At 47.8% G+C, this 23,091-nt stretch overlaps 1 protein-coding gene across 1 annotated transcript in view; it reads right to left on the bottom strand.

Moving 5' to 3' along the window:
• Positions 1-687: 687 nt before the first annotated feature.
• gas2l2 (growth arrest specific 2 like 2) overlaps positions 688-23,091 on the bottom strand; it is a 48,117-nt gene continuing 25,713 nt past the window's right edge. The window contains exons 4-6 of the mRNA XM_080210650.1: positions 18,585-18,681; positions 15,709-16,006; positions 688-3,172 (exon numbers count right to left, since the gene is read on the bottom strand). Coding sequence (XP_080066776.1) covers positions 1,405-3,172; positions 15,709-16,006; positions 18,585-18,681 — 2,163 coding nt within the window. The 3' untranslated portion in view covers positions 688-1,404. The remainder of the gene's footprint in view (positions 3,173-15,708; positions 16,007-18,584; positions 18,682-23,091) is intronic.

Genomic DNA, 23,091 nt, shown 5'->3' with positions numbered 1-23,091 from the left:
CAGATTTCCTAAAGGACATTAGTGAACCAGATGGGTTTCTCAGACAATCACTGATGCTTTCATGGTCATCATTAGACTTTTGATTCCAGATTTTTTTTTTTCATTCCCATGGGAAAATTTGAACCCAAATTCCCACAGCATTAACCTAGGCCTCTGAATTACTAGTCTGGCAACAATACCACTGCCTCAGCGAGATGTGAACCCAGGTTCCCACAGCATTACCTTGCATCTATGGATTACTAGTCCAGCAATAATACCACTGCCCCACCTCGGTGAGATTTGAACTTGGTCCCCAGAGCGTTACCCTGCATCTCTGGACTACTAGTCCAGTGATAATACCACTACACCGCTGCCTTCCCTTTCTGTCTTGGTGGGATTTGAACCTGGATCCCCACTGCATTTTTCAATGTCTTCTGGATTACTAGTCCAGTGACAATGCCACTGTCTCCTCTCCAAACTGCAACAAATTTTTGGGAGGAATGTGAAGAATTGTGTGAAGAGGCAGGGGTTACGGCATTAGGGCCTGGGTGGGATGGTTGTCGGTGCAGGCTCGATCGGCCGAACGGCTTCCTTCTGCACTGCAGGAAGTGTTTCTTGGCATCGCCCCCGAATGGCATGACTAACTTCAAAATTACTCGCTTACATACCCTCACGTCCTCTATGCCCTGGCCCCCACTTACTGGCAAGTCGGGGCAGGCGAGAGATCAGGGTGTCAGATGAAGGAGCAGGCCTCTGGCTTCATCAGATCCTTACTGAAGTATGAATACAGGGGGATAAATTAGGGATTTAGTATCCAACAATGTGGGAAGGAAAAGCATCGGAGGTGACCTGATAAAGCAAGATTTAAAAGACAAAGGAAACGCCATCTATGTCTATAAAACGGGCAACATCAGCTCATTATAATCATTCGTGATATTACTTGTAAACAATTTTTTTAAATCAGACTTTGTAAACAATTTTGGGAGCCAACATGTTAATGTAAGCATCCTAAACTGATCGTGGTATAAAATAATGATAAATAAATATGTCAACTCATAACCAGAAAAGGTCTCTTATTCAATGCCCTTTTTGAGTTTCTAATAGTTCCCCCACATTCGGTGTGAACTTCTCCAGCGATTAGGTATAATTAGCATTAAATAGTGCAATTTTTGTGGTTCTTGTTTTCTTGTACCTTTTGCTTTATGCAATTATCATCACATTTAACTTCATTCGAAAACTTGTTTGCTTTCAAAGTGACAAGTAGGTTCTTCCAGGCCAATTTTTGTTTTCTTCTTGTTTGCCAAGCTGTTAAGTACTGGGATTTGAGGTGTTAAACTAAAGATCAGCCCACACAAAAATATTGATGGCCAACAAAGAATTGCTTGAGGTTGAGATACTTGTATTTTTTTTTCCTTCCCCAAGCTCTTAAACCCAAGATTCTTCATCTTCCTTTCTCTGAGTGTCCTCTGTGATGGATCGCTGTGCTACTGCAGTTCGGCCTCTGTGCCCAGGAGACCAAGGGTCTTCTCCCGAGTCTTCCTCGGGTTTGGTGAAATACAAAGTGGGGTTCGGTTTTCCCTGAACCTTAGGCTTTGACGTCTTGCTGCTGGCTTTGAGGGACTTGTGGGAGCTTCCGGGTTTTGTCATCCCTTTCAACGCCTTGTCTGCCGCCCTGTAGGACAAGGGAGTGGGAATTTTCGACGGCTTCTTCTCGGGTCTGTTGTCCCTTCTGGGGCGTATTTTGGGCCGAAGCTTTAGCTTGTAGATGGACGGGACCCTCTCCGGTTTCTTTAGCGACCGTTTTTGCCTTTCTTGTTGAACTCGGGCTGCCTGGAGAGCAGGAGGTGGATCTGGCCATTCCGAGGACGAATTGGTATCGGATGCATCATTTGTGGACTTGGAATTCACCTCAAGAGCGTTCTGAGCAGACGTTAGAGGCCTCTCCGCGCTACCTGGACTCTCCACACTACCTGGACTTGCACCCTTAAAGTTTTCTTGGTTGAACTGAAGAGACGTTGATCCGGAACATTGTGCACTTTCTATCTCAGCTCTGTCGGAAAACAGTTTGCTGCTTTCGGTGGTCGCCAAAGTCTGTAGGTCGGCATTAGAATCGGTGAACACGGCGTGCGGCGGGCTCTTTGCTATCCAGTTCTCGATGTCCACGCGGTTGAGCTTTGGCTTTCCGCCGAGCAGTTCGGCAAGAACGGCATTGAAGCTGCTGCCGTTGGTTGTGACTGACTGGGTCAAACCCACCTTCCCGCAGGTGCAAGGCCTAATGTTCCCAAAAGAACTGGGTGCGTCTGGGAAGGAGGGAACTGAACACTTGGATGAACTGGGAGAGTCAAGTCCTTTAAACTCCGTCCGTTTTGAAGAACTGGGCAGACTGGACACGGGGGCAAATGCACTGGCGCCACCGTCCTCCAGATTGTCCTGGCCTAGACGCACCTCCAGAGCTTTCATGTTGGATGCAATTTCATCTTCAAGACTTTTGTACAGTTCTGACTCCTGTGCGGGGTTAATGGGTGGCGGTGTGAATAAACACAGCTCCTTCTTGTCTTTGTCGATGCCTTTGTTGTTGTTGTTGTTGTTATTTATGCTGTGAGGGTCTGGGGTCCGAGATCGAGTTGGGCTTTTCTGTTGCGTCCCTTTCTTTGCTCGGTCTGTGAGGGCTCTGCTGCTCCATTTCGATTCTTGCCAGCTGCCAGCCGGGCAAAGCGGTCGTTGAGTCGCTTGACCCTTCTCGCTTTTCTTCTCAGTCTCCTGAGCCACTGAGAGCTTGCTCGCTCGGCCAGGCACAGGCGAATAACTCCTTGCGGATCCTTTGGAGATTCTGGGGGTCGTTTCTGAAGTAGGTCTGTGCGTCTGCAAAAAACTACTGATGCTCTGTTTGCTCTCGTTCGAGTTACTTTGGTCTGTTTTGGACTCCACAAATTGGGCGTTAGTCCAAGTCCGGTTCAACCTGTTATCAGATTGTTGAGGAACACTAAGTTGCTTTGCTACTTTCTTGCTGTCCGTTGAAGGGACAACGGAGTGTTTGTTCTCCTGAGCTACAGGACATGGTTTGGAAGATACTGGCAAAGTCCTGCTCCTCTCTCTCCCTGTCCTGGCAGCCGTGGTAGTGTTGGAGTTGGCCCTGCTGCTGCCAACGTTGACTGACGTCTGGTAAGAAGGAGTAGATGGCCGATCCTTTTGCCTGAATAAACCAAAAACATTTCTATTAATGGAAAGGCAAAAAAAAAGTACTTCTTTCCCCTTGTGAAGTGCTGAGATAATTGTCAATTGAGTAAGAATTTGGAATAGAAACTGGTCCTCCAAGTTCCTGTTTTCCTGATAGGAAAGAGAAGGGTTGGCAAAAAGGACAATTTCACCCAACGATTATCCTTATTGGACCCGAGCACCACCATATTGGTGAGGGCAGTTCTGCAGGCATTCTGGGTGACCACCTAAAGTAGGCACTAATCATAATCAAAGGTCCTTCTCCATCACAGGGCCATAGGAGGCATCATAGAATCCTACCATGCAGGAGGAGGCCATTCAGCCCATACCAAAAACAAACCCACCCTGGCCTTATCCCCATACTAATTTACCCTAACACTAAGACAATTTAACATGGCCAATCAACCTAATCTGCAAATCTTTGTCCTGTGGGGGGAAACTGGAGCATCTGATGGAAGCCCACACACGTACGGAGAGAATGTGTAAACTCCACACAGTACCTGAAGCTGGAATTGAACCCAGGTCCCTGGTGCTGTGAGGCAGCAGTGTTAACCACTGGGCCACGAGGGGAGCTGGTGTCATGGCTGGCTCCACTTGGGATTTTTCCATGTCCTCTCCAGCCACCAGCAAATTCTGAGTTTTTTTTTGAAGTAATTATGTCAGTAACAATTGTAGTCAGAGAGAAGAGTTCCACAGTATGGTGCACTGCATGAATATAGCACCCAGATCAGAGATAGACATGACAGAAATGGCAGGTTTTTTAATTCTTTCACAGAATATGGGCATTGCTGGCTGGGCCAGTATCTCTTTCCCATCCTTAGCTCCTCTTTTAGAAGGTGGTGGTGGGCTGCCTTCTTGAACCGCTGCAGTCAATAGTGTGTGGGTACATCCACAGTGCTGTTAGAGAAGGAGTTACAGGATCTTGATCCAATGATGGTGAAGGAATGGTTCGGAGGGTACTATCTGGTAAATTATTGCAGTGCGTCTTCTAGATGGTGCACAGTGTTGCCACTGTGTTTTTGTGGTGGAGGGAGTGAATGTTTCAAGGAGGGTTGGTGATCCATTCAAGCTTTCTCCTGGGTAGCACTGAGAACCTTGAGTGTTTTTGGAGTTACACTCATCCGGGCAAGTGGCGAGTATTCCACCACACTCCTGATTTATGCCTTGTAAATGATAGACAAACTCTGGGGAGTGAGTTACTCATCACAGAATTCCCAGCCTCTAATCTGGCCAGTCCAGTTCAGTTTCCGGTCAATGGGAAGATCCAGGATTGTGTATGGTGAGAGTATGAGCAATGACGATTCCATTGAATGTCAAGGGGTGATGCTGAGATTCTCTCTTGTCCGAGATGGTCGTTGCCTGGGACGTGTGTGGTGTGAACGTTACTTGCCGCTAATCAGCTGGAGATTGTCCAGGTCTTGCTGCAGTCGGATATGGACTGCTTCAGTATCCGAGGAGTTGCGAATGCTGCTGAAAATTGTGCAGTCGTCAGCGAACATCCACATTTCTGACCTTATGATGGAATGGAGGTCATAGATGAAGAGGTGAAAATGGTTGGGCTGAAGAGATTTACCTGAGGATCTTCTGCAATGATGTCTTGGGACGAACAGAGAAACATTTCTTCCCACCCATAGCCTGGAATCCTCACACACCCACCTGCTCCAGCACCTCTTCCAGTGACCTGGCTTTGGGTCATGGCTACATCACTAGCATCTACCCAACAATGTGGAGAATCACCAGGGTGTGTGCTGGCCACAAAAAGCCGGACAAATCCAACACTTCCAGTTACTGCCTTATCAGCAGAGTGACAGAAAGTGGTGCTATCGAGCAGCACATACTCAGCAATAACCTGCTCAATAATGCTCTGTTTGGATTCCGCCAGGGCCTCTCAGCTCCTGACCTTATCACAACCTTAGTCCAAACGTGGCCAAAAAAGCTGGACCGAAGATAGAAGTGAGGTGAGAGTGACAGGCCATGTTTGATCTAGTGTGGCATCAAGGAGCCCGAGCAAAACTGAATTTAGGGGGGGAACTTGCCACTGGTTGGAGTCATACCTGGCACATAGAAATATGGTTGTGGTTATTGGAGGCCAGTTATCTCAGTCCCAGGACATCAGTGTAGGAGCTCCTCAGGGTTAGTATCCTAGGCCCAACCACCTTTAGCTGCTTCACCAATGCCTTTCCTTCCCTCTTCAGATCAGAAGCGGGATGTTCCCTATTGATCACACGATATTCCATATCATTCACATCCTCGGATACTGAAGCAGTCCATGCAATATGCAGCTAGATGTGGACAATATCTAGGCTCAGGCTGATGCGTGTTAAGTAACACTTCCACCACTCAAGTATTAGAAAAATGACCATTACCATCATGTAAGAATCTAACCATTTGCCCAAGACATTCAATGGCATTAAAATCGCTGGATCCCCACTATCAACATACTGAGGGTCATCAGAAACTGATCTGAACCAGTTACATAAAGGTCAGAGGCTGGGAATTCTGCAGTGAGTAACTCACTCCCTGACTCTCCAAAGCTTGTCCACCATGCACAAGGCCCTGGTCAGGAGTGTGATAGACTATCTTGCCTGGTAAGTGTGACTCCAACAACGCTCGAAGCTTGACACCATCGCAAGACAAAGCAGTCGGCTTAATTGGCACTCCATCCACCTCGGTCAGCACTCACTCCCTTCGTCACCAAAGGCAGCCATGTTTACCAACTGCAAGATGCATTACAGTGATACCTTCAAACCCTCGATCATCCAGAAGAACAAAGGAAGCAGATACATGGGAACACCACCACTTGCAAATTCCACCATACACCATCCTAACTTGGATTTATTTTGCCATTCCTTCACTGTCACTGGGTCAAAATTGCTCCCGAACAGCACTGTGGGTGTACCCACACAACCGGGACTGCGGACGCTCAAGAAGACAGCTCGCCACCACCTTCTTGGGGGGCAGTTAGGTATGGACAACAAATGTGACCTTTGAACATCCCACGAAAGAAGAAAAAAAAACTCAGCAGTCGGATATTTATACTTCAAATGGGCAGGGTGTGTCAGGAACTAGCACTGTGGTGAAATGATTCAAATAGGACTTCTGGCCCAGTTTTGGCTTTGTCTCCTGCTTGTGTTGTGCCAATTTGGAGTCCAAAAGTGAGCCCAGGTACATTTCTAATTTCTGTCAATGTAACGACTGGTGGTGATGCTGGTTGGGATTTTAACACATGATTTCCTGACTGGTTACAGAGTCCCCTGTGAAGGGTAAAGGTTCAGAGCAAACGGGAATTCCAATATTCTCATGCTGGTTAATGAAGAGTCCACCAATTTACAGTTCTGGTTAAATTGCATTACAATTAGCACCAATGATTTACTAACAATGTGATAATAGTCAAATGCAAGGGTTGCCCAGTTGTTCGCACTTTGGGCCCTGATTGTAGTTCCAGTTTTACTCCAAACCCGAGGCTGGCAAACTAGTGCAGCACTGACAAGTGTCCCTGTGACCTGATCGAGGATGAAGTCTCACAACACCAGGTTAAAGTCCAACGGGTTTATTTGATAGCAAGCTTTCGGGAACAGTGTCCCTTTTGTCAGGTGTGTGGAAGGTTCTGATCAGAGAAGGGCATATAAAGACACACACAGTTGACAGAATGCTGATTAGAATGCAAGTTTTTACAGCTAACCTGCTATTCAAGTCTTAAAGATGCAGACAATGTGGATGGAGATAGCATTAGCATGGGTTAAAGAGATGTGTATTGTCTCCAGACAGGACAGTAAGTGAGATTTTACAAGCCCAGGCAAGTCATATAGGTTACAGATAGCCAAATTCCCCACACACATGAGAATAGCCTCAACCAGGATCTTGGGTTCATGTCACACTCTGTAATCCCCATGACTTGCCTGGGCTTGTAAAATCTCACTCACTGTCCTGTCCTGTCTGGAGACAATACACATCTCTTTAACCTGTGCTTAATGCTATCTCCACTCGCATTGTCTGCATCTTTAAGACTTGAATAGCAGGTTAGCTGTAAAGACTTGCATTCCAATCAGTATTCTGTAAACTGTGTGTGTGTCTTTATATGCCTTTCTCTGATCAGAACCTTCCACACGCCTGAGGAAGGGACACTGTTTCCGAAAGCTTGTGGGATTATTATCAAATAAACCTGTTGGACTTTAACCTGGTGTTGTGAGACTTCTTCTTACTGTGTTTACCCCAGTCCAACGCCGGCATCTCTACAACCTGATCAAGTGAACAGAGGTCGGTCTGATGGTACCCATTTCCCTGCACTCCCCCTCTGGCATCTTCAGTGGAGCAGGTGGACATAAGGGCCTTTGGCTGGTTCAAAATTCTGGGACAATCGGGGTGTCCAGGCAACTGGTAGAAATCACTTCTTCCTACATTATCCCAATCCTTAGCCGGAGCTCCCTGTTCTCTCCTGAAGCAGCAGCTCAGTAGTGCGTCTTAGTGCTCCCCCACCCTTCTCCACCAGATAATGTGTGTCCACCAATGTCAGTATGGTGCCAAACCCACCAACTATACACAAACTGCCTGAGCTCAGGAAGCCTTGCAGTCCTTAAACTCCACCATTATTTCAGTGTTAAAGTGGAATCACGACTGTTCATGGGCAATAACTCAAACTTAACATTGGAGTTATGAGAAATGGTAGAGACCTGACTCGAGACAAATGGCTGATTACAACCTCAGTGTAATGGGGGCGTTACATTATCCATCCCATCCATTATGTAGATAATTAACAGTTAGAACAAGTCTGGAGTTCCAAACTCACTGCATTAGCCATGCTAAATTCTCCCTCGGTGTACCCGAATAGGCACCTAGGGGATTGTCGCAGTAACTTCATTGCAGTGTTAATGTAAGCCTACTTGTTACATTAATAAATAAACCTTAAAACTTAGTTGCAGGGATTTCCCTGGGAGTTCCAGTCTAGTACAGCAGCCAGGCAATCTAACACAAATATTCACCATTAGAACGGACCAGTAGATACAGCGTAAATGCAGTCTCAGTGAATGAGATTCCCCTTTAGTCAGAAGCAGGGCTGAAAGAGATGATGTCGAGCACAAAGCTAGTTTGAATAACAAACTGCCTCTTTTCACAGGCAGCGGACAGATTAATACCCCCGGCAGGTTAGAATCTTGTACCAAATAATCAGCAATTAAATGGAGCAATCCATTCGGAAGAATAACCACCGTTAGATAGCCTTGTTCGTGGAGGTGGGAAACAAGCTGTTCATTTACACCATGTCGTTTGTAAATCAAATCACATCGAGCTTCACGGAAAACATACAGGGGCAAATCTGTGCATTTACATGAGGCGGATCGAGCTGTGGAATTGGCAAGCGTTTATGCACAGGAGGCCATTTGGACCAATTGTATTTTTTTAAAGTACTAGAACATGGACATGGCTGGCATTTATTGCTCATATCCTGTTGTCCTTAATAAAGAGGGTGGTGGAAATACCCACACCGTACGTTTCAAACAATGTACTCAAGGTACACATTTCCTACAAATTAATCCAAGTTGCTTTCAAGCACATTTGTTTCAAGGTTACGTACGAAGGAAAGGGTTGAATTGATGGGAGATGTCCGGAAACATTGATGGAGAGAATGAGGATCATAGAATCGTAGAACCCTCCAGTGCAGAAAGAGGCCCTTCAGCCCATCGAGTCTGCACTGAAGACAATCCCACCCAGGCCCTACCCCCATATCACTACATATTATACCCACTAATCCCTCTAACCTACACATCCCTGGATACTAAGGGGCAATTTCGTAGCATAGCCAATCAACCTAAACTGCATATCTTTGGACTGTGGGAGGAAACCGGAGTGCCCAGAGGAAACCCACACAGACACGAGAATGTGCGAACTTCACACAGACAGTGGCCCAAGCCGGGACCAAACCCAGGACCCTGGGGCTGTGAAGCACTGTGCTACCGTGCCGCCCAATGAAAGGAGAAGTGACTGAGAGAGAGGAGAGTCTTATGTGGTCATCTATCTGACTATGATAACATTGATTTTTTTTTTGTAAGTTTGCCCTGAAATGCAGGAAAACTGTGGGCAGGAACTTGCCTGGAGAACCATCAAATCATAATGGGCTTGTTTCTTTATGGGGAAGTCTTGCTCAGGTTACCTTGGAGCAGGTTACTGGGAAATGGGAGCCAATTCAAAAATGATAAGGTGAAATGTGAAAATTTGGCACTGCAAGGTTCGGTTATAATGTTCGGTCTGCAAGGGGGAAAGAAATGGGGATAGGCTTACAATAAGGTTTACCGTTCCGTTTTGTAACTCAGTGATCTAACCCCACTGCAATGCAAGCACATGCTTCAGGTGAAAAGATCAGGTTTGGTTGTAAGTCTTCATCTCCCAAGATAGAACAGCAATGCAGATAGCCAGATGTGAGCCACAGAATCCCCACAGTGCAGGAGAAGGCCATTCAGCCCATTGAATCTGCACTGACTCTCTGAAAGAGCAACCCACCCGGACCCATACTTTGGCCCTATCCTGCATATTCATTACGGCCAGTCCATCCAACTTGCACATCTTATTTTTGTATTCATTTGTGGAACATGGGCATCGCTGGCTGGCCAAAATTTATTGCACATCCCTCGTTGCCCTTGTTCAGAGGGCAGTTGAAAGTCAACCACATTGCTGTGGCTCTGGAGTCACGTGTAGGTGAGACTAGGTAAGGACAGCATATTCCCTTCTCTAAAGGGCACTAGTGAGTCAGATGGGTTTTTTCCGACAATTGACAATGGGTTTCATGGTCATCAGTAGATTCTTAATTCCAGATTTTTTTTTTTATTGAATTCAAATTCCACCATCTGCCGTGGTGGGATTTGAACCCGGGTCCCCAGAACATTTGCTGAGTTTCTGGATTGATAGCCTAACAATAATACACTAGGCCATCACCTCCCCAATCTATCTTTGGACTGTGGGATGAAACTGGAGCATCCGGAGCAAACCCATGCAGACACGGGGAGAATGTGCAAGCTCTACGCAGTCACCCAAGGCCAGAATTGAACACTGGCACTGTGAGGCAGCAGTACTAACCACTGGAGTCTACATGCTCTCACCGTGTCTGCGTGGGTTTCCTCCTACAGTCCAAAGATGGATAGTTGGGTTGACTGGCCATGTTAAATTGACCCTAGTGTCAGGGGGATTAGCAGGGTAAATGTGTGGGGTTACAGGAATAGGGCCAGGGTGGGGTTTTGGCTGGTACAGGCTCAATGGGCCAAACAGCCTCTGTGTACACTGTCGGGATTCCAGCAGCTTGGGGCACACACATCCAGCTCTTACTCAATGGCCCCGATTTTACCAAAAATTCGTGCCCATTTTCGGGTGTGAAATCATGGTAAATTCAGGCATCGGGCCTGTAATGCGATCTGCACCCAAATCCGAGCAGATAGCGCCTTTACCGACACCCAATCTGGGCGCGAGTCCACGCATTTCAATCGATTTTTAATGAACCGTGCGCCCAACTCTATCCCATTTTACCGTCCGTTTGGGGTCCACGCTGTTATCAACCTGCAGAATAAAAATCCAAAACCGATTTCCTATTCTGCAGAGGAACCTCCGAAGCCTGTCCTCCTCAAACACACACCTTTCGCAGGCCCCTCACTAACCACCCTGCCAAACCCCAACCCCATCCCCGCCACCATCAAATGCAGCCCCCCTCCCCCCACCCCACCCAACAATCAGATTCCACCCCCCCCCCCCCCCCCACCAGGAGGCAGGCCCCCCTTGGCAGAGCACAACCCCAACTTACCTCGATTCCTGCTCTCCCTCCACCATCCTTCTGACCTGCAGTCATTGGACAGCCTGCAGCACCTTCCTAGCCTTCCACTGGCATCCACGGTACGGTAGCACAGTGGGTTAGCACTGCTGCTTCACAGCTCCAGAGTCCCGGGTTCGATTCCCGGCTCAGGTCACTGTCTGTGTGGAGTTTGCACATTCTCCTCGTGTCTGCGTGGGTTTCCTCCGGGTGCTCCGGTTTCCTCCCACAGTCCAAAGATGTGCGAGTTAGGTTGATTGGTCGTGCTAAGAAATTGCCCTTTAGTGTCTAGGGATGCTTAGGTTAGAGGGATTAGTGGGTATAATATGTAGGAATATGGGGTAGGTGCAGGCCCGATGGGCTGAAGGGCCTCTTTCTGCACTGTAGGGTTGTATGATTCTGGGAGAGGGGAGCACAGGCTCAGATGGATCTTTGGTTGGGGAGATGATGGGGGGGTGGGGGTGGACTTGGGATAACCTCCATCACCACCACCCCCCACAAACAATGAGCTTTCCATGAATCGTTCAAAATGGCAACAACTTGTGGGTCAATTTGCATCACGCTTTGTGACCCAACCTCTTAATAGTGAGGCAGAGAAGAACGCAAAGGAAGTAAATCCTTCACTCCGATCCCATTCTCTCATGGAACGTCCTGTCCACTGAGCCCAAACACGTGTGGGCTCAGAATCGTCCCACTCAGTCACAAGGCAGGTCACTCTGAGTAGATGTCAACCTCAAATCGAGGGACAGCGGGTGACAAAACCAATCAACGTAACAGAACACCCCATTCAATCCAGGGACATGGCACAGCTGAGGGAGTCCAGGAATAGTGAACTAAAGCTTGGTCAAAGAGAGACATTTTCAGAATTGCAACATCCATTTAGCTTGTCCAGCCTATAATACATCTCCTCCTTCAGAATAGTCAGCCATTTATCCCTTTTATTCCATTCTCCTCCTGTGTCGCTCCCTTGAGAAATAATAAATGAAATACAATAGATGCAGGAAACATAGGAAGTTTTGGAGACACTCGCCAGGCAGGGCCCAGCATATTGAGGGGAGGAGCGACAAGTTAATGTTTCAAAGTTAGCCCATCATCAAAAGTGGCGGCACAGTGTTTAGTACTGCTGCTTCACAGCTCCAGGGGCCTGGGTTCGGTTCCTGACTTGGGTAACTATCTGTCTGGATTTTGATCTTAGAGTGCTTGTGTGGGTTTCCTCCCACAGTCCAAAGATGGGTGGGTTAGGTTAATTGGCCGTGCTAAATTGCCCCTTAGTGTCTTGAGATGCGAAGGTGAGAGGAATTAGTGAGGTAAATATGTGGGGTTAACAGGATAAGGCCTGAGTGGGATTGTTGTTGATGCAGACTCGAATGGCATCCTTCTGCACTGTTGGGATTCGATGAAAAGTGGGAGTTTTGTTTTCTCCAGATGCAAGGGGCTTGACTTACCAAATGTTTCTGGCATCTTCTCTTTACTCAGAGGGTAGCAAGGGTGTGGAATGCCCTGCCTGCAGCATTTGTGGACTCGCCAACTTTAAGGGCGTTCAAATGGTCAGTGGATAGACATATGGATAATATTGGAATAGTTGAGGTTAGAGGGTCATTACATTGGTTCCACTGGTCGGTGCAACATTGAGGGTCTAAGGGCCTGTACTGTGCTGTAATGTTCTACATTGTTTCAGTCCCTCCATTAAGCAGGTCCAGCTGGAAAATGTGACCATAGAAGCTTCAGCCCAGAAGGAGTTCCATTCCGTCCCTCAAAGTTGTGCCAATCCTGCGTCTGCGTTTTTTTTTTAAACTTTTATTCGTTCGTGGGATGTGGGTGTCGCTGGCAAGGCCAGCATTCATTGCCCATCCCTAATTGCTCTTCAACTAACTGGCTTGCTAAGGCCAGTTCAGAGGGCAGTTTGGGTCGGTGACATTACGGTGGATTTGGAGTCAATGGCAGCCAGACCAGGTCAGGAGGGCAGCTTCCCTTCCCTGAAACTGATGGGCTTTTAACCTCAATCATGATTGTGTTTTTAGCTTTCCTATTCCAGATTTTAGTAACTGAATTTAAAATTCCATCAGAAAAGGATTTGATCCCATGTCCCCCATAGCACTAGCCTGAGCCTCTGGATTCCTAGTCCAATAATATTAGCACTACACCATCGCTCATCTGCCATCAGATCCGAAATCCCCACTCTTTCTCCGCACAATTTAATATTTTTCTTTCACACAAGTACATCCAATGTTCTTTTCAATATCTGTGTTGGTTTTAAAAGCTGCTTGGGATTATTCATTGTGAATTTTAATACAGTGCCCAGCACTCATGCTGCTAAGCTCCATGCCACACGGTAGCACACTGGTTGGCACTGCTGCCTCACTGTGCCAGGGACCAGGGTTCGATTCCCAGCTTGGGTCACTGTCTGTGCAAAGTCTGCATGTTCTCTCCATACCTGTGTGGGTTTCCTCCCACAGTCTGAAAGACATGCTGGGTAGGTGGATTGGCCATGCTAAATTCTATCTGAGTATCTGAACAGGCGCCAGAGTGTGGCAACTAGGGGATTGTCACTGTAACGTCATTGCTGTGTTTATGGAAGCCTACCTGAAGCTTGCAGGATACTGAAAGAGTGGACGTGGGGAAGATGTTTCCATGAATAGGAGAGACTAGGATCTGAGGGGCTCAGCCTCAGAGTAAAGGCTTTAGAACCAAGATGAGGAGAAATTTCTTCAGCCAAAGGGTGGTGAATCTATGGAACTCATGGCCACAGAAGGCTGTGGAGGCCAGGTTACTGAGTGTATTTAAGACAGAGATTTTGATGGTAAGAGGACCACAGACGGTAGAATGGGGTTGAGAAACTTATCAGCCATGATTGAATGGTGGAGCAGACTCAATGGGTCGGGCCTAATTCTGCTCCAATATCTTATGGTCTTATATCTGTGGGAGGTTGTGGTGTAGTAGCATTGTCCCTGGACTGATAATCCAGAATAATGCTTAGGGGGCCTGGGTTCCGTGGTGGAATCTGAATTAATTATTTAAAAAATCTCTATTTAATGACGACCGTGAAATTATTGTTGTAAAATATCTATCTGGTTCACGATTGAGTGTTAGGGAAGGAAATCTGCCATCCTCACCTGGGCTATATGTGACTCCAGGCCCACTGCAATGTGGCTGATTCTTAAATACCCTGTGAACAAGGGCAATTAATGACGTGCAATAAATGCTGGCCCAGTCAGTGACACCCACGTCCCATAAATTAATAAAAATCAATCCTGATGTTCAGATGGGATGCTTATTAGAAATGTGTTAGACTGCAACACACCCACCTCAGGGGTAAAACCTATAGGAACAAATGGATTCACTTTCTGCACTGGGGACTGCGCCCCCACTTATCAGAAAGAAATCTTCTTGCTTTTATGCTTCTATCGGTGATGCCAACTTCCCTATCCCTTTGTCACTGATCCACTACCAAGTGGAAATAAACTTTCATTATTCAACCCTTTTAACTTTGCCCCAATGTTCACATCTCTATTAAACTCCAACCTTCCCGTTTTTCCCCCCTCCCCTCCTTGAGGGACAGAAGTAACCCAATGGGATTTCCATATTCAACTTTAATTGGTCACAATGCTCCCAATTTCCTGATGAATATTTATCCTTGAGCTAATGCCTCTCGGCAGGGTCAATGAACAATCCTAAAGCTGAATTAAGACAGATCCTTGGCTAAAAGGGAATGAAAGATTATTGGGGGTAGGCCCAATGTGGAGTCGAGGCCACATTCAGATCAGCTGTGAAGGGAGGAGCAGGATCGAGGGGCTGAATGGCCTGCTATTGCTATCAATTCTTGTACGGCTGTTCGTAAACCAGACGATCTGTTGTTTCAGTCAATGGTTTAATGTTTGCTGAGCCGTATCTGCTTATTTTGACGCCCTTAATAACAAAGGGACTCTTTACTTTGGCCATGCGGATTTGAGGCTACGTAGTTTCGGTCCCATTGGTGGGACGCTGCTGTTGGCAACTGGCCACCACAGATTCACAAACCAATCGTGATTACCCATCATTGGCTGTTAGATGTTTTGAGATGTTCCAAAGATGTAAAAGACTTTTGCAAATAGATTGCGGTGATGTTTTCTGTTAGATATGTCAATAGGTATAAAGATAGACCAGGATTGGAATCGCAAAAGTGTTGGTTCCCTTGTCTAAGGAAAGATATACTGACGTTGGAGGCAGTTCAGAGAAGGTTCACGAGGTTGATCCCAGGTATGGAGGGATTTTCTTATGAGGAGAGGTTGGGTATGTACTCATTGGAGTTTAGAAGCATGAGAGGCCACCTTATTGAGACATGTCGGATTCTCAGGGGGTTTGACAGGGGAGATGCTTAGAGGTTGTTTCCTCTTGTGGGAGAGTCTGGAGCCAGAGGGAATAACCTCGGAGTAAGAGGGTGCCCATTTAAGACAGAGTTGAGGAGGAGTTTCTTCTCTCTGAGAGCAGGGAATTCTTTATCACAGAGGACTGTAGAGGCTGGGTCATTAAGTATGTCCAAGGCTGTTAGATTTTTCATCAGTAAGGGAATCGAGGGTTAAAGCGGGAAGGTGGAGCTGAGGATTATATCAGATCAGTCATGATCTCATTGAATGGCAAAGCAGACTCGATGGGCCAAATGGCCTACTTCTGCTTCTACGTCTTAGTAGAATGTTATCGCTATTTGATAAACCTTTCTCAGAGGAAGAGAGATGCTCAAGTGCCCCTACCTGGTTTGAAAGAGCTGCCGTGGCTCGGACTTGTCTCGGGGTGCCCTGGTGGTTGAATTCCCCCCAGAGGTGGCGTGAACATCCGGCGATGGGGGTCGAACGGCACTGCGGCTCCTCAGGGCGGATGGCGTGTTGAGTCTCCACTCCACCGGAGGCATGGGGCTTTGCGATCTGGACAGAATGAGGGCCGTCTGTGGCTTGTTTGTCTGGTCGTTCCTCGGGGGCAGGCGAGCCTTGATCTCGTGGACTGGGGTGGTGGACCTGTGTGGGCTGCTGAACCTGGACGCCTGCTTGTGAGCTGGGAGGAATTGAGATTGTGTGTGATTCGATTACTGGAAATCTATCATCGGCTGTGTGCAATCCTATACTCGATCGACAACAGATTCATTAAATATCGGACTGTCAGATGCCTAAAACATCTCAAAGGCAGGTTATTGCATGTGAATTTATTGGAACCTTTTTATATCTGCTCGGTGAGCCCTGCACTCAATTGTCCGAGACAATCCCACCCCCTTTGTGACTTTGCTGGGAAAGGTTCGCGCCAGCCAGGAATAGACAGGCTCCCTGTGAACTGGGGGGCAATCAACCTGGCCTTGCTGGTGGGACCAGAGGCCATTGAAGCCCCCCAAGGGATACCAAGGGCAAGGGGGTGTTGCCCCTTGGGCAGTGCCACCCTGGCACCTGGGCAATGCCCAACTAGGTAGTGTCAGGGGGTGGGGCTAATGGTTGAGGGGTGCAGGGCAAATGCAGTGAGTAGCTAGTGAGGTGCAGCCAGTGTGGGGTGGGGAAGGGGTTAATGTACGGGAGAGGCTAATGGGGAGGTGGGCTTACGGAGGACAGGGCTCACTGCCAGTCTGCAGGAATCGGTGGGGGGAAGGGAGGCAGAGGGGGCCCACAGCCACTCCACAGAGATCGGCGGGGGAGGGAAACAGGTCCACGATTGGTTGGTAGGGGGTCTGCAATCGGTCTGGGGCGTCAGGGGATGGTGGGGGTTTCATCTAAGGCTGCAGGCCCTTGTGATTGCAAAGGGGGTGGAGCTTCAGGCTGTCTGCACTGGCATCGGCCTAACAGCGCTCTCTTTTCTGTCAGTTCCCTGCTGCTGCGAATGTGATGTGCAGTATCAGGGGTTTGCACGTGCGTACTAGCTCCCTCTGCAGCCTTTCGGCTCCCACCCACAGCCTTCTATAGCGAGCAACAGATTTATTCAAAATGTTGTAGGCAGAGTGGGGAGAGGAGCTGACAACATGTCCAAAAATTTCAAGAACTTAGAAAATAAATAGTAAAATCGCCCGTTACGCGTCTGCACGCAGGCTTAGGCGAGTGTTACAGAGCTGTTTACAAATAATTCCACTGGCTGGTCGAGCAACGTGATTGGTTTTTGGTTGCCCCATTAAGAGAACCTCCTGGAAAGTTCAAAGAATTTGTGGATAAAAGAGACGTATTTGAGGCTTTTTTTTTGCAGTAATAACTCTAGAGATCAACCATCGCCAGAAGAGGTACTGCCCTTCCCCCACTGAAAAACATCTTTGGAGAAGATAATGATCTTGTATCAGGAACGGATATGGCCAATTCATTCTAAACTGGGTAATAGCTATTTTCAATTGAAGAGCTAGAGTTAATGCTCAGTTAACAAAGAAAATTACAGCATAGGAACAGGCCCCAAAGCCCTCCAATCCTGCACTGTCCATGCAAACTATAAAACCCCCTACCCTTCCAGGGACCATATCCCTCCATTCTCATCCTATCCTTGTATTTATCCAGATACTCCATAAAACTCACTATCTGCTTCCACTACCTCCCCCAGCAGCGAGTCCCAGGCACCCATCACCCTCTTTGTAAAAAAAAACCTCACCTCATCCATCTCCTTGCCCCTCGCACTTTAAACCTATGTTTGCCAATAACTGACTTTTCCACCCTGGGGAAAAAGCTTCTGACTATCCGCTCTGTCCGTGCCCCTCATTAATCTTGTAGACTTCTATCAGGTCCCACCTCAACCTCCATCGTTGCAGTGAGAACAAAATAGTTAGTGTGCAGTTAAACATTCAGTTAAGAGCTGAAGTGTTGTGACTGTTGTAAGCTTGAGGTTGGCACATAAGATGTTAAATAAAGGAAGATTAAGAGAATTAAGAGTCAAATCCTGTTCTTATTTGTCACGTTAAACTGGAATGTTTGGGAAGAGTTTGAATGCTGCCTGGTTTGGAGGGTAGGTCTTATGAGGAAAGGTTGAGGGAGCTGGGGCTTTTCTCTTTGGAGCAGAGGAAGATGAGAGGCAACTTAGAGGTTTATAAGATGATGAGAGGGATTGATAGAGTGGACGTGCAGAGACTATTTCCTCAAGTGGATGTAGCTGTTACTAGGGGGCATAACTGTAAGATTCGTGGTGGGAGATATAGGAAGGATGTCCGAGGTAGGTTCCTTAGAGAGTGGTTGGGGTGTGGAATAGACTGCCTGCTGTGATAGTGGAGTCGGACACTTTAGGAACTTTCAAGCGGTTATTGGATAGGCACAGGGAGCACAGCAGAATGACGGGGAGTGGGATAGCTTGATCTTGGGATTGGACATAGCTCAGCACAACATTGAGGGCCGAAGGGCCTGTACTGCGCTGTTATGTTCTATCAATTCATAGCCAAATAATAACATAGTTTAAGAATAAGTGAGGAGAATCTTTTTCACTCAGCTGTTAGTTTGTGGGATTCTCTTCCCCAGAGAGTAGTGGTGGTTGGAACACGCAGATGGTTGTAATCTTGTCAAATGGTGAAGTAGGTTCCAATGGCCTCCACCGACTCCTCTGTCCTAGATTCCTACACGCCGATCTATTGCTGTATCTCAGTGCTGCCTCCTCCCCACCTCTTTTCGCCTGAGCAACGGGCACTTACTGAGCGACGTGCAGCGGCAGGGGTCGTGTTTATCCAGGTAATGCTCCAGGGTGTCCCATCCGCCCCCCACTCGCACCATCACGTGACTCCGCAAAATCTACAAAACAACAAAAGCAGAAAGTGGCAGCAATTCCTCTCTTCAAACAAGACCAACAGAAAGCCTTTATACTTCTAACTTCAGATTTAGAACAAACCATTTTCAGCGCCTGAATCCATCTGTGTTAAAACCTGAATGGGTGGGAGTCAGGCACAGAATTTCACAGTTAAATGTTGGAACCATTTTTGACGCATGAATAATGATGGAATGAAGGGAGGTAATAGTGATAACTGAGACTGCGTTAAAGCAGGGAACCTGTGACCGAGCCCTTTCCTACACAGGAATATTGGCCAAGTTCTCCGGCCGTTCACATCCCATCGCTGCTGCCAACAAGACCAGGACATTTAGTGCTCAGTCAAACCACTGTTCACCACAGTGGGACTGCAGAATCCCAATCACGGGTATGGTCGGAGAATCCCGGTCCGTTAACCTGGACCAAAGGCTTCCTGCCTGCCAGGAGGTCGGAACGTTTGAGTATCGATGTTAAAATGCTATTTGCAGATGTTTCTCAGTGTTGGGTGCAAATTAAAAAGTTTTATTTCTGAATTATTGTCACAAAGTAAGCTTACATTAGCACTGCAATGAAGTTAGCGTGGAAGTCCCCCAGTCCAGGTACCTGTTTGGGCGCACTGAGGGAGAATTTAGCATGACCAATGCATCAAACCAACACATCTGCCCGACTGGGGGAGGGAACTGGAGCACCCGGAGGAAACCCACGCAGACACGGCGTGAATGTGCAGACTCCGCACAGACAGTGACCCAAGTCGGGGATCTAACCCAGGTCGCTGGGGCTGTGAGGCAGCAACACTAACCACCGTGCTACTGTGAACGGTTCAAACTGGCAAGCTCATCGCTACCTTTAACTTCGACCTCTCCCAGTTCTTACAGTTCATCTAGGATGTGGGGGCTGGCAAAAGTTACGGAGATTTGGTGATTTGAAAACAGGGGTCAGAATTTTAAATGGAGACGTTGCGAGCACCAAGGGAGGTTGGGCAGCATCGGACTGAGGGTCAAGTGGGAGTTAATGCATGTGAGGATATAGGAATGGATACATTTGACGATGTGGGTCATTGTTATCACACACCCACATATGGGTTATTATGATTTTATGAACAACAATAGTATCATTATGGAACTGAATCTCCTGAGGACTGCCAATCAATGCTCCTTTGTGCTTGCCTTACACTGGAGTTCCATATTTCTCACTCTAACCTGGGAAACACAGAGTGTAACTGTTGGGAACCATTCCCTCGTTGTGTAGAAGCCAAACCCTTTCCCCTCCTCATGGCACTAACTGTTAAGTTTAAGTTTCTTTCTATTTAAAAGCCACTTGGACAAACGACAGAGAGAGAAGGCAAGTGTGCAAGGCCGGGTGGAGATCGGGTTGGGGCTGGGGTGTAGTCAGAAGGGTGGATGCTACGGTGCAGAGGGACCTGGGGGTCCTTGTGCACGAGTCGCAAAAACCCAGCCTGCAGGTGCAGCAGGTGGTCAGGAAGGCGAATGGGATGCTGGCCTTCATAGCGAGGGGGATTGAATATAAAAGTAGGGAGGTCTTGCTGCAACTGTACAGGGCACTGGTGAGGCCGCAGCTGGAGTACTGTGTGCAGTTTTGGTCGCTGCACTTACGCAAGGATATTTTGGCCTTGGAGGGAGTGCAGAGGAGGTTTACTAGGCTGATAGCGGAGTTGAGGGGGTTGAGCTATGAGGAGAGGCTGAATAGACTGGGCTTGTACTCATTGGAGTTTAGAAGGATGAGGGGGGATCTTATAGAGACGTATAAGATAATGAAGGGGATGGATAGGGTAGAGGTGGAGAGGTTCTTCCCGCTCAGAAAGGACAGCAGGACTAGAGGGCACAACCTCAAGATAAGGGGGGGGTGCAGTTTAGAACGGAGTTGAGGAGGAACTTCTTCACTCAAAGGGTGGTGAATCTCTGGAATTCTCTTCCCGTTGAAGTGGTGGAGGCTGCCTCGCTAAATATATTTAAGATGCGGGTAGATAGGTTTTTGGTAGGCGAGGGGATTAAGGGTTATGGGGAGAAAGCGGGAAAGTGGAACTGAACCACTTCAGATCAGCCATGATCTTATTGAATGGCGGGGCAGGCTCGAAGGGCTAGATGGCCTACTCCTGCTCCTATTTCTTATGTTCTTATGGGCATTTGGTGGATGGGGACACAGTTGGGCTGGGATCTAGTCAGGGGTGGGGAGGTGAGGATTGGGGGAGTAGCCAGAGTGCAATCGAGGGGAGCAGGTTGGGGGTGGCCAGGGCTGGAATTGTAGGGGGTAATCGGTGTTTGGGAGGGTAGTTGAGAGATTTGAAGGGTAGTTAAGGGGTGGGGTTGGGGAAAAGTCGGGGGGGGGGGGGTTGTTGGGAGAGCATTTGGGGAATGGGGGTTCAGGAATGCAGAGGATAGTCAGGTTGTGTGTGATAGGGTGGTGGGCGGGGAGGTAGTGGGGTCAAGTGGGTAATTGGGTGGTCAGGGGTATAACCAGGTTTGGGGCAGTTAGTCTGGGGTGGGGAGAGGGGTGTTGGTCGAGGTTTCCAGGTGATAGACAGGGTATGCAAAGAGGGAGTTGGGTGGTCAAGAGGGTGTAGTCAGGGATTTTAATCCGTCCAACTTGGGTAACTATTAGGATACATAACTCGGGGCCATCAGGGGTGGGATTTTCCAACTACACTCCAGAAAATCCCACCCGAGGTCAGTGGGTCTGTGCGTGGCCCATCCCCTGCCCACTACGATTCCCATGGCGGGCGGGCAAGAAAACTTCAGTCCTGAACCTTCAAGTACTGAACAAGAGTTTTGAGGTTTCACAACAGTTTGGTGCGTGTAAAGCCAGGTTACAGCTGAAACACTGGGCTAAATTAGTTTGTACCAGGGAGCAGAGTTGTGCCCCATTGAATGTCCAAACATCCTGGGTAAGTCCCGTATTGTCCTTGTGAGCGGATCTCTGAGTGGTACCTCTGGGATACGGTCATTCGGAGACCAGAAGATGTGGGCCATTATGTTCATAGCCTCCCTACAGTGCAGAAGGAGGCCATTTGGCCCATCGAGTGTGTGCCAACCACAATCCCACCCAGGCCCTATCCCTGTAACCCCATGTATTTATCCCAGCTCGTTCCCCTGACACTACAGGACAATTTAGCACGGCCAATCCACCTAACCCGCGTATCTTTGGACTCAATAAACTGAGTTACTGAATTAATTAATTCTGAAATTCCAACCCACTTTGAGAATTTGAATTCAGTTTTGAAATATCTGGAAATAAAAAAAAACAGGTATCAAAATCATAAAAATCCAGCAGGTTCACTAACTATCTTTCTGGGGAGAAAGCCTGACATCCTTATCTCATCTGCCTTAAACGTAACTCCTGTCCCAGTAAACGTAGCTGGCACTTAACTGCCCATTGAATTAGCCTGGAATACCACTCAACTGTAACAAGGAACACCACTGAGGCACAAACCCACCACCTTCTGCAGGAAAAGGTTTTCACACAGAGAGTGGTGGGTGCCTGGGACGTGCTTCCAGTGGAGGTGGTGGAGGCAGGCATGTTAGCAACATTCAAGGCATATCTTGATAGACACAAGAACAGGAGACGAACAGAGGGATCGAAACTGAGTCTGGGCACTAAGTAGTGGGTCCGAGTAAGGACTAGGAATCGGCACAGCCTTGGTGGGCTGAAGGGCCTGTTCCTGTGCTGTATTGTTCTTTGTATTGCGGTGGTCAGCACTGCTCCCTCACAGTGCCAGGAACCCGGGTTTGATTCCAGCCTCGGGTGACTGTGCAGACTTCACACATTCTCCCCGTGTCTGCGTGGGTTTCTTCTGGGTGCTCCAGCTTCCTCCCACAGTCCAAAGATGTGCTGGTTAGGTAGATTGGCCATGTTAAATTGCCCCTTAGTGTCTCAGGGCTACACACAGGTAGTAAATTGAGGCCTTGTCAGCACTGTCTCTAACCCAAGGGACGTTCCATCAAACCCAACATTATAAGTGGACCTTTCTCCAGACACCTCCATTATAAACACTAGAGCTACAACCTGTCAATGATCCTCCAGTCCAGAGAGGGCAACAAACTCCCTCAATAGTTTTTTTTCGATTTAAAACTGTTCTTTGATCTATTCTATATCAGCTGCTCCATCCCCCTCCACCAATGTGTCTGGAAGAATGGTAGGTTTCACAAAGCTTTTGTCATTGTAAATTCCTCTCGAGGACTGGAGAGAGGGTGAGCTTGATTCCCAGCTTGGGTCACTGTCTGTGCACAGTCTCTTCGTGGGTTTCCTCCGGGTGCTCTGGTTTCCTCCCACAGTCCAGAGATGTGCGGGTTAGGTTAATTGGCCATGCTAAAATTGCCCCTTAATGTCCTGAGATGCATAGGTTAGAGGGATTAGTGGGTAAATATACAGGGATATGGGGG

The sequence above is a fragment of the Carcharhinus amblyrhynchos genome, chromosome 23, assembly GCF_965287045.1.
Source record: "Carcharhinus amblyrhynchos chromosome 23, sCarAmb.v2.hapA, whole genome shotgun sequence".
Lineage (NCBI taxonomy): Eukaryota > Metazoa > Chordata > Chondrichthyes > Carcharhiniformes > Carcharhinidae > Carcharhinus > Carcharhinus amblyrhynchos.
The sequence above is the reverse complement of the archived record's forward strand: the minus strand, read 5'-3'. Positions and strand labels throughout refer to the sequence as shown.